Below are 12,371 nucleotides of genomic sequence, written 5' to 3' on the forward strand. Positions count from 1 at the left end.
TCATGCTATTATTATCAGTCATTGGGAGAATAGCCAAAGTAATCAGGTGGTGTAAGGCACATATAGACCCAATAATTTAGGAATTTTCACCATTATGAGGTACCCTGTTCTTAATAAATATGACAATAACAGGTGCTTGAAATGGGGGCAGTCTGAATTAGTACCCGGTAAATTGTATACTTTTATAAAGTACTGTATTTAAGAACATAAACTGAGATATAAAAGGAATGTCCTTACTTTAAAAAGGTGACTTCTATCTTAGTAGACTTCTGTAAAATAACTTACCTTATATTTAAAAGTCATTTACATACTTGAAATCAGCAGTAATCTAAAAAAAAAATTAAAAGGCAGTTTTCTTGGGTAATGAACCTGTGACTCCAAGACAGACAACAATGTGGAGATTAACTCAGGAGACTGACTTTCTATTCTAGTAATTCAGTGGCTTCTTACTTTATAAAGGTTTGGAAGAATTAATGAATTTCTTTTTTTCTTAAGACAGGGTCTCGCTCTGTTGCCCAGGCTGGAGTGCAGTGGCATGATCATAGCTCACTGCAGCCTCGAACTCCTGGGCTCAGGTGATCCTCCATACTCTGGACTCCTGAGTAGCTAGGGCTACATGCATGAGCCACCATGCTCAGCTAATTTTTATTTTTATATTTGGAGACAGAATGTCTCACTATATTGCCCAGGTTGGTCTCTAACTCCCGGCTTCAAGTGATTCTCCAGTCTTGTACTCCCAAAGCACCAGGATTACAGTCTGAGCCACCACACTCAGCCAATGATTTTCAAAATGCTAATTAACCTCTTTCAGACACAGGATCTGGCAGAGTAATGAGAAGACATTGGTCTTTCTTAACATCTTTCCTCTATTATCTTCCTTTTCTTATTTTTGCCTCTCGATTCGTCACATACAGTTACAAAATACATGAATCAGGATTTGTGTTGGCATGAAAATTATATACAATACAATCAATAAGTGAAGAAGGGAGGGGGTGATGTGGCTCTAGTCCCAAAGTTAATGTCACAAAGAGAACTAATGTATTTGTATTTCTTAGATCTTCTTCTATTTTACTCTTAATACCAAAAGAGTGCTATCATTTAACATTTTTATATAAAGTATTTTGTAGTGTTTATTTTTGATGTGACCAAATGAAAGCTTTCTGAATTTTAAAGCGCAATTCACTGTATGTTAACACACAGCCTGCATACAACCTAACTGCTTCAAACTTGGCATCAAATGCTGTCTTTTTGGTACTTACAAGTAGGATGTGGATAAAGATATTTGACGAGAGGGCAACAGTGTTTGTTAAGGTCTTTTCAAAAGCCCATTTGAGATGATTCAGGCAGGCTCATCAGTTGATGGCTAGCCTATCTTTCCTTCTTCCTGTTAGTCTGACTGCCTTTTTACCCATTTCATTGTCTGTCAAGTCCTCCTCCAGAAGAGGCAAGGGACATAAATGAAAATGAGACCCATTAATTTCCAATATTCACAATGAAATCAATCACATCATCAATCTGTATACTGCCTGACCATTTTTCTGGATCATTTTCTATTAGCAACATAGTCCCTTTAGTTTGTACTTTACAACTAGTATTTTCTACTAGCATGCACAGTTTAAAAAATGGCTTGAAGAGCCAAATACGTTTCAAATATATGCAATATAATTATAAATATGGTCATTTTCTTGATTACTAGAGATCTGTGCCTGATGGAATCACATTTTGTGAATTAGTAATAGTTTGGTAATAATTCACACAAAATTTCCCATAATTACTAGGAATAACTGAAAGCTGGGAGTACGAAACTTTCATTAACTCAATATTATGTAGTCATTTGGGCCAGCAAAAAGTAAAAAATATTATTCCCAATAACCACTGTGGACAAAAATGTGAACAGGATAATATAACATTTTGAAAATATTTTAATATTTGCCATGTTTTGCCTGTGCTATTAATATATACATTGATTTAGTAATAAATATACTACTATTACATAGAGTGCAATATTTTTTAGTATTCATAACTCGTTGAAATTAATGCTGCTATAACCTCAAGAAAGGAATAAATAAATATCATATCCAAATTCCAAACTAATGCTCAAAAGGTTATCATTAACAAAAACTATAAAATAAACATGTTGGGCATATCTCTTTAAGCATGATTCCTGTAAACAAAGCAAAAAAATCACTTTTCTCAGTCCTGACATTTCACATGATGGCTTTAAAAGAAAATATAACATACAAATCCTATCACTTTTTTTTTTTTTTTTGCATAGGGAATGAATGAATGAATTGTATTTTTAAATGCAGCAATCTTTTAATGAAATGTTTTCATCACATAGTACTTGTTTTCTGTATGAATTCAGAACTTTTGAGCAATAAAAGTGCTCTGCATAAGTTTATAAAATATGCTTTCTGGATTTAAAATTTAACAGAAAAATTTCCAAACAAGTCATAGGTATGATCCTAAAATATTATGTACATAATATATGACCACAGGAGGAAATTCCTCACTGTAGTACAACACAGTGTACAGATATGAAGCACAGTGTTTAGTATAATTTCCCTTTAGGTTTTCCTCACATTGGTGCATAAGAGGCTGACTACATTACACAACATGCCCCATTCTACTTGTTGCATACAAAGTAGAAGAGGGATGTGAGGACAAATTTAAAGTAGAAAATGAAAATAAATGGCAAAAATACAGTGCAAATGCTTTAAACAGTGCACTTTACAAAATAGTTTGCTTTATTCATACTTTTTTATAAAGTGCAATATTACTTAAAACAGAGAGACATGTACCTTAATATTCTGCAATAACCATTAAAACAAATTGCCAGGAAAGAGCAGTGCAAAATTAAAAACATACACATAGCTTAGCATGCATCTCAGATGGATCCCGAATACAGAGTATGGGACCTTGAGTTCTTATATCTTTTTTTTTTTCCACTTTTTAGAAAAAGATTAACAATAGCAGGTTATCATCATATGTAACCATAAAATAAAAACAATAAGTTAAAATCTTCTCTCAAGAAATAAGTATATGCCACACATAAAATTCATTACAGAATCTTTTTTGAAAACAGACCCCTTTCTCTGATAAATCACTGTTTGAAGGGTGCAAATTTCAAAAACCCACATTGTCCACAAGGCAAAGCAAAAGGTATCATCACAGTATGAGTCATTTCTTGTTGGCAGACATCTGGAAAACCTGCGACTTACTCTGCAAGCAGCTCAAATCTAGTCCTAGTTAAATTTACAGGAACCTTTGCTCTTTCAAGAATGGTCTTGTTGGCATCATGCTAGCTTGCTAAAAAGTAATATGTGCTCTATTCACAGTAACATTCTCTGTCCAGTGCTTTTAGATGAGGATAACCGAACAGGTTTTCCTGAAAAAAAACATTAGGAGGCAGATTCCAATGAGACCAACGGGAAACATTTTTAAAAGCATAAAAGATCACCTCAGGCATATGCTGAGGGAATAAAGGTGCAATGGATCACTGACACACTCCTACCATGCCTAAGCTACTGAGTCTGAGAACTGGAAGAGGGTCTCCGGGTTATTGCTGTCGGCAGGATTGCTGGGCTGCAGTGTCTTGGTGGGTGTAGTTTTACCGTGAGAATGAGAGGAAGAAGAATGGGAACTCTCACTGGAACTGCTGCGCGTCTCGGTACTGGTGCTAGTCTTTTTCATTTTTCTTCTCTTAGCCAAAGGGGCCTTATCGACATTCTGAAGGCAAAATCCCTCTCTCTTGTATTTGTTAAAGGCCTAGGGGAGAAAAAAGGGAACCCCTGTGAAGGTAAAAGTACTGAAGTTTTCCTAGCAGTTATGACTTACAGCAGAAGACAACTTTCCATTGGCAACTGCAGCCCCAAGTTGTTTTAAGGGAACAAAGCTCTTAAAACCTTTGTATCTAAGCCTATCGGCAGGGTGGAGAAGTTCATGGGAAAAAATTTCTGAGGGCTCTGTTTAAATCAAACTAGCTGGGTTGTCTGAGAGTCACAATTCTAATAAATCTTTTGAAAAAGTTAGTACTACATCCTAATATGAAACAATTGACTGGAAATTCCTGAAGACCATCAGTAAATCTAAACTACTCCCATTACTTTTAATGGTTCTGTGTCTAAGATTTAAAATTCTGCACACAAAGTCCCAATGCAAGCAGACTGGATGCATTATGAGTCTTGGCTCTTCACTCCCATTCAATGACGTTTGGGTATATACTGGACACTTACACGCACAGAGAAGCACAGCTCTACAGCCTCGCCCTGGCTTCCTCCTCCTGCAGCCTGTCTTCACTCTCCTTGGCCTAGGCTTGGACAATGCTGCAGTTACAACTTGTAGTTGTCACCCTGCAACCTATGTCACTGAGAAGATTTGAATCATCTGATAGAAATTCTTGCGGTTAATCTCTTCACCGTCTCAACATTTCCTAGTTTATTACTTTTTGAATCCATTTCTGCTGCTGAAGAAGCGCTATCCCTATCCCTTCTCCTTTCTCAAAATAATCCCTTTGAAGGTGAGTTTCTGTCTCCCTAACTCATCTTATACTATACTTTACATGAATTATCTTAATGCATTTGCATCTGCTTGGCACAAATATGCATAATCCACAGTTTCTACCAAATAGTCTCAGTCTTTCAAACATACAATCTATACTTAATACCAATGAACTTACTTCATATCCCTCCCAGTTTTAAGAATGTGTGATGTACTAAATGGTTGTGGAATGAATGGGAAAAAATGCCTTAGTTCAAATATGCCTTAGTTCCTAATGTTTATTATGGTTTTTAAAGAAAATGATTTAGTCTATTTGAGAGGAAAAAGTTCTATTATCTCATCTCATAAGGTCATTCTAAAAATTAAATACGTATTTTGTGGGTTAGCAGTGACTCTGGTCCCCTGTGTACTTTTTGTTATAAAGTGTTTATAACCATGAAGCAATTTATAAAAACATTCCTAAAAGTGAAAGGGCACATATTATTTTAAATGCGAAACAAAGAAAATGTATCTGAGGCTACAGAGTAAGAACATTTGATTATGATTCCTACTTAAACCATCCAACATGTACAGAGCACAGGGCCTTACGTGGAAGGTTGCTTTCACACAGGTATGCACGGCAGCTCCTGAAGATCCTAGAATATCCGGAGTCATCAGAGGATTGGAGGACAGCTGACTCCCATCTTGAAGCCATTCATTGTACCTCAAGCCAGACATTTTAAGCCTTTTGTTTGGATCAACTGTGAGAAGTCCTGTGGGAATAGATAGTCTTATTTTATGATTTGTCATTTTAAACATGGTTTAAAAACAAACTCCGAAATAAATCTCAGTTATGTTCACATGACATGGTGGTTTCTATATAGCTTTAATCTCCTACAAAAATAATTAGATTTTCCTATTCATTTAAATTCTTTTGTAAATACTGGATTCTAATGATAAAATCACAGTAGCCTATTTCTAGGAAGCTGCAGGTGAAGTGGCTTTTCAATCAGGAGAAAATAAACACCCAAAACAAAGACTCCCAATGGTGACCTGGTAAGCTCCAAATCAGCAAAAAGCACACAGATCTACTTCATCCATGTACCAAACATTTACTGGCCATCTTCTATAGGTCAGGGAGTGCAGTAAGGCACTAGAGATATGGAGATGGAGATGCAGAGAAGAGCTATTATTAGAAGACACATAGGCAAACCCCGGCTATTATAACATCAGGGACAAGGGCAATAGCAAGATACACAGGCACAGTGTTTTAGCAGGCCCGAGGGAGAGTGTAGCCTGGGGAGTGAGGGTGTCCTGGAAGGCTTCTAGGAGATGAGTCCTGTAGGATAAGGAGAAGTGGCTAGGGAAGAGGATTAAGAAGAGTGTGTAAAGACACGGAGGGATCTGAAAGCTCGGCACATCTGAGGAATTCAAATATTCTGCAACGGCAGAGCTGGGGTGAGGAGGAAGCAAAGGCAGACAGGACCAGGTCATGAGGGGCTTTGAATGTTAAATGCTAGGCTAAGGAGTCTGACCTAAAGCAGAGTCTCCAAAGGATTTCCAGCAGAAAAGAGGCATAATCACATTTGGATTCTAGAAAAGTCCCTCTATTGATAGATGATGAACAGCTTAAGTCAGAGGAAGTGAGGCAAGGTGAAAGGATGCTGCAGGATTTGGGGAGAGAAATGGTGATGAGAACAAAGGCAACGACATGTGAATGGGAAGGAAGGGACCGCTACGAGCGCTGCTGAATCTGTAGAACTCTGTGACTGGCTGTGGAAGGCAAGGCAGGTGCAGGTATCCAGGAGGACGCCCAGGTTTCTGTTTTGGTGATCTGGTTTTTTAGCAGTGCCACTGCTGACAGGATGAAAGACAGGAGGAGGAGAGTGTTGGGGGGAAAGGACAGTCAAAAAGTATTGGTTTGTTTTAGATGTGTTTGACTGAGATGCCAGTGGAAGCCAAGTGCTAGTTCATGTTAGAAATGTGGAGACCATTACTAAAGAGGATGTTCTGATAAAAAGACAAGGCTGGAGAGAGTAGCCTAGGAGCCTTTTAGAATACACATGGATTCCTCGAGTAATTGACATACAAATGTATGTGTAATGGGGATGATTCTACTTCAATCACTACACATCATATAAAATGTAAAATTTCATTAGATTCTTACCTTGGATCAAATCTTTAGCTTCTTGGGATACATTCTTCCAGGCTTCTCCTTCAAAGGAGAAATCTCCCTTTTTAATTTTCTTCATGATTTCCACTGCGCTGGTACACGTCAAACTTCGGTCATGAGATTGGAAGGGAACCTGTCCTGACAACATTGTGTACTATCAGGGAAAAAGTAACAAAACAGAATGACTACCTAGATCTGTTAAAGCCACGCTAATAATCCTAATAGTAATGTAATGGGTGTAATTTACCAACTGCTACAACTAGCATGATTGAGTTTAAAGATTACGTGACTTCTATCACTGAGGCAGTGAATACATCTCAAAGACTTGTAAACCAGTGGCATGGCTTATTATGATATAAAGATTTAAAATCACATTTATAACTATATTCAAAGCAATAAGAAGAAAAAAGGATAATCCAACTGCTTCAGAAAAGATGGTATTGATGTTAACAGAAAATAGAGAGACAGCAGAACTCCTTAATAACTATGTTTTTCTATTCCATTTCCACCATCCTTTCCCCAGGACATGTAACTATGGTTAAGGACTTGAAAAACTTTATATAGGCCTTCCTATTTGATCTGTAATTACCCCTGTTTTTATTTTATTTTTCTCACTGTTATCTTAAATACAGTGAATTATCTACAGCCACCTGTTTTCATTGTAGCCATATGTTTGAAATCTAAGTTTAAGATTTTCCCCTTTAAAAAGTTAACAGAATAACAAACAAGCCAAGGCTTATCTTTGTAGCAGAGATTGGATTTTAGAAAAGTGATCCTTTAAAATTCTTGGGGGGGTGGTTTCTCTCTGCTCACTGACTTTCAGTCTTGCAGAGATGGCGGGTTGGTTATCAATGGTGGTGGGTTGGCTGGTGTTAAGTAGCTGTGTCTGGGTGTGGACCAGAGAAGACCAAAAGGTGGCCCCACCGGACAGCGTGAGAAGGGAGAAGTGGTGTCGGCAGGAGCCTGGGCTGAGGGAAGCGTGTGCATCATGGCACTTAGGAAGGGACACAGAAGGGAAGCTCAGTGTCAACTCCAGCCCTAATTAGGAGACATGGAAGCCACATGATGCTCCGGTGGTCTGGAAACAATATGCCATCTTTTCTGGTCACATGTCTGACAAGTAGGCTCACCCTCATGATGGCAAGATGGTAAAACAGCTCTTACACACTGGCTCTTCAGAAAAGATGGAAACTCCTAGACAGGCTAATAAAAATAACATAAAAAGGACAACCAGGAGATCCAATAAGATAGGTAATAAACAAAATGTGAGTAAGAAGGATGGAGAAGACAGGAATGAGACCCAGATGCAGAAGGAAGAGAAACTTGACACCTCGGAGGTTATAAGAGACTAGAAGGCTTTGGACAAATTTAGATTTTCTGAAATAGAAAATTGTGCCTGAGAAGAATAAAAACTACATGCATGAGAATGCGCAGAGTTTGAAAATAGAAGACATGGAGAAGGAACCTCGGTTTCTAATTTGGAGCAACCTAACGAGGAAGACTAATTGCCCTAAGAAGAGCAATGTCAGAACATCTGTAGAAGGCAGACAAAACTCCCTAAATCCTTGATGTAGCTTGAAGGCAGGCTACGACTAGGTCTGAGTGAGCCAGTCCGCAGGCTGGCAGTAACTGTCTAAGATTAACTGGAGTCTCATAACTGATGCCATGCCTCCACCTGCCCCTCACCTGACTTCTTCCCTCCTGTACCCTTTATGCACACACCACAGTAACAGTCACGCAACTTAAATCTTACAACATTCCCCTATCCAAATCCCTTCACTGGCTTCCTTCAGTCTCTGACTCTTGCTTCTCTTTTTCAGCTTTTTCAGCCTCAGCTTCTGCAGTTTCCCATATTCCAATCCTGTGTTCCCACCAACAGTTCTCGGGGCTCCGGGACTTTCCACATGCTGTTTGGTCTCCTTAAAATGCCATTTTCTTTCCTTAGCTGGCAAAGTCCCATGCATCCTAAGGTGGCTAGAGTGTAACCCAGTTACCCGGTTTGGGAAACTGGGAACTCTGCAGGCCTCTACTCCAGAGAGAAGACGTGTGGCACAGAAGTAGGGGAAATGAGCATTAGGGTCACACCTGGTTGCAAACAACTGCTTTGTCAATTACTAGCTTTGGAATGGGCAAATTCATTAACTTCTCTTAGACCATTTCTTCATGGGTAAAAGTAACAAGTGATATTATAAGGTTATATGAAATTATACATTTAACATAACTAGTATTGTGCCTGGCACACAGTAGGTGCTCAGCAAATTAACAAGTTTGTCTCTTAAGGCTTCTCCTCTATGGAAAGAATCCTTTCTTCATGATCCTATCCTCCACTCCTGTATCCACAGAGCTATCTAACAGCCACTGAACTGGTGTGCACACCTGTGGATGCGCTATCACTTTGTGGGGTAACTCAATACAACTGTCCACGTTGCTAAACCATGAGCTCCCTAGAAGCAGAACTACGTCTTATGTATCACTGTATCCCTGAACCTTGCATAGTGCCAGAATTTGCTATCCCATGCTTATTTCCTGAATGAGTGAGAACTCTTTGAGAATACTTAAGACAGTGATATGATAGAGACTGTACTGTGGTCTTGATTAAACAGAGGGATGCCACCAAATGACAGCTCTGATGAGTCTGTGGAACTTGTGTCACACGTGTTCCAGATCCCCCACTCTTTCCTCGGATGCCAGGAATTCCACTCCTTTTCCCTAAGTTTCTAGAATCCTATTTCCCTGACACTTGCCATTGAATAGAATGTAGTTTACCCATGTCTTGCCTTTCTAGCTGCAAGTTTACCTCCCCAAACATGGAACAAAAGCTCTTCTAATATCTATAGTGAAACAAAGAAAGGAAAGCAGAGCAAAGTTAGTCCTGTTAATGCGATTAGGTATCATTATAGGGTATTTTCCTCATTCCCCAGAAGTGGAATGATATAATTCTCATTTTGCAGAGCAGAAAACTAGGACTTCAGTGGTCAGGGGCATAATGAAACATCCTCCTCTAAAAGACAACCTACTGTACCTTGTACCACTAAGAAATAGGAATAGAACTTAGCAGGCTTCTTTGTATTTTGGAGGTAGCATACATTGCACTTGAGAATACTGCTCTAAGAAATTTATCAAGTGACTCGGAAGGCTACCTGTTTCAAGTGGGGCCTAGCATAGGCTTTTGTTATAGGTCCAATCCTGTCAATTAGCAGGACGCTACTTAAGCCATAGGATTCAGTTGCTCTGATTGTACTACAGGTATCTGTGAAAGATGAGACTCTCTTGCCGCCACAACAGGAGTGTCTCAGAGCAGACCTGAAGTATTCTGGTGCAAGGTGGGGCCTTCTGGGGCAGAGAACTATTCTCCAAATAACAGCTCCTAAGATGTTACCAGATCCTGGCAGGCTCTGAGTGCCTCAACATGCAATCCCAAGAGCAGTGCATCATGTGCTAAGATCAGCAGATGCCTTGATTCACCAAGTCAGGTAGGTACAGCAACAAACCAATGCACTATGGAAGTAACACACTCAGAATCTGCCCTGGGCGTGAGTCCAGAAGGCATGAGTAAATGAGATGCTTACATGCATGTCACCTGTCTTGGTTGCATAACACTTCTTCCTTAACTCACACTATGGCCTCACTGAAGGAGGTTCCCTATGATCAACTGATGAGTCTGGTTGACAGATGGTTCACTTAAGTGCAGCTGGCCTGTAGAACATGACAGACTCAGCAAAGATACCAGCTGGCTCAGGATAATACCTTGGGGGTCGGGGTGCTGTCTCTGAGAGCTGTGCGGAACCAATGGCTGATGGGTCCAGGTCCCCCGTATCTAGATTCTATGGGTGCATGACCCACTTACAGAACTCACGCTTCCTGGCTCTGCTCAGAGGTCCGTTCCATGAGCTCAAGTGATCAACTGCACTTGGTGACGACACGTGGCCAGCCCAGTAGTACATGCTCTGCTCTCTTTTCCTCACCCCTGCACCCTTGGGATTATGCTCTTTAATAACATAATATGACATAAGTATTAGCTTCAGGTTTCACTTTCTGGGGAACACAGAATAGAATATCTTTCTCTCCACTCCTAAGTTGCCATTGTGTTAAAATACACTTAACAAAATGTACCATGTTAACCATTTTTAAGTGTATAGTTCGATGGTATTAAATATCTTCACCATCACCATCCATCTCTAGAACTCTTTTTATCTTGTAAAAGTAAAACTCTATACCCATTAAATACTAACTCCCCATTCTCCTTTACCCCACAACCCCGGCAACCACCATTTTACTTTCTGTCTCTATGATTTCGAACACCCTAAGTATCTTTTCTGAACATACAGTATTTGTCTTTTTCTAACTGGCTTCCTTCTTTAGCATAATATCCTTAATAATAATGTTGTTGTATATGTGAGAATTTCCTCCCTTTTCAAGGCTGAATAATATTCCAGTGTATGTATACAGCACATTTTGCCTGTCTATCATCTATCCATGGAAACTCAGATTGCTTCCACATTTTAACTCTGTATGTGTCCATTAGACCTAGTTGGTTAAGTCCTCTATTTGCTTACTTATCTACTGTCTAGTTGTTTTATCCATTATTGAGAGTGGGGTATTGAAGTCTCCAATAATTATTACAGGACTATCTACTTCTTCCTTCAGTTCTGTCAGTTTTTGCATCATGTACTTTACTGGTCTGTCATTAGGTATACAAGTGTTTGTAACTGTTATGTCTTCCTGTTGAATTGGACATTTTATTACTATATGAGGACCCTGTGACCCTCTTTGTCTTTTGTAAACTTTTTTTTTTTGAGACAAGGTCTCACTCTGTTGCCAAGGTCGGGGTACAGTGGCATAATCATGACTCATTGCAGCTGTGACCTCCCCAAGCTCGAGAGAGCCTCCCACCTCAGCCTTCTGAGTATCTGGGACTATAGCACATGCTACTATATCTGGCTAATTTTTAAATATTTTGTAGAAATGAGGTCTCATTATGTTGTCCAGGCTAGTCTCAAACTCCTGGGCTCAAGTGATCCTCCTGCCTCAGCCTCCAAAGTGCTGAGATTACAGCTGTGAGCCACCACGCCCAGCCTCTTGTAAACTTTTTTGATTTAAAGTCTATTTGGTGGCTGGGAGTGGTGGCTCATGCCTGTAATCCCAGCACTTTGGGAGGCTGAGGCGGGCAGATTGCTTGAGGCCAGGAGTTTGACACCACTGTGGCCAATATGGTGAAACCCCGTCTCTACTAAAAACACAAAAATTATCTGGGTGTCATGGTAGGCGCCTATAATCCCAGCTACTTGGGAGGCTGAGGCACGAGAATTGCCTGAATCCAGGAGGCAGAGGTTGCAGTGAGCTATTTTAGTGTAGCCACTCCTGATCTCCTTTTTGTTTGTTTGTTTCTGAGACGGAGTTTCGCTCGTCACCCAGGCCAGAGTGCAATGGCACAATCTTGACTCACTGCAACCTCTGCCTCCTGAGTTCAAGTGATTCTCCTGCCTCAGCCTCTCGAGTGGCTGGGATTACAGGCACACACTGCCAAGTCTGGATAATTTTTGTATTTTTAGTAGAGACGGGGTTTCACCATGTTGGCCGGGCTGGTCTCGAACTTCTGACCTCACGCGACCTGCTCGTCTTTGCCTCTCAAAGTGTTGGGATTACAGGCACGAGCCACTGCACATAGCCTTGATCTCTTTTGGTTACTATTTGCACGGAGTATCTTTTCCCATAGTTT

The 12,371-nt window shown here is 39.9% G+C and overlaps 1 protein-coding gene across 7 annotated transcripts in view; it reads right to left on the reverse strand.

Annotated features, from left to right (window-relative positions):
• Window positions 1–1,904: 1,904 nt before the first annotated feature.
• The window catches only part of RPS6KA5 (ribosomal protein S6 kinase A5), a 197,957-nt gene continuing 187,490 nt past the window's right edge, over window positions 1,905–12,371 (reverse strand). For 6 of the 7 annotated variants that reach the window (XM_007987575.3, XM_073011261.1, XM_037984387.2 and 3 more), the window contains 3 exons: window positions 6,647–6,806; window positions 5,089–5,252; window positions 1,905–3,768 (listed from right to left, as the gene is read on the reverse strand). In XM_007987575.3, coding sequence (XP_007985766.1) covers window positions 3,520–3,768; window positions 5,089–5,252; window positions 6,647–6,806 — 573 coding nt within the window. In that variant the 3' untranslated portion in view covers window positions 1,905–3,519. The remainder of the gene's footprint in view (window positions 3,769–5,088; window positions 5,253–6,646; window positions 6,807–12,371) is intronic. The other variant, XM_007987576.3, reaches the window with a different exon arrangement.

The sequence above is a fragment of the Chlorocebus sabaeus genome, chromosome 24, assembly GCF_047675955.1.
Source record: "Chlorocebus sabaeus isolate Y175 chromosome 24, mChlSab1.0.hap1, whole genome shotgun sequence".
In the NCBI taxonomy this organism is placed as follows: domain Eukaryota; kingdom Metazoa; phylum Chordata; class Mammalia; order Primates; family Cercopithecidae; genus Chlorocebus; species Chlorocebus sabaeus.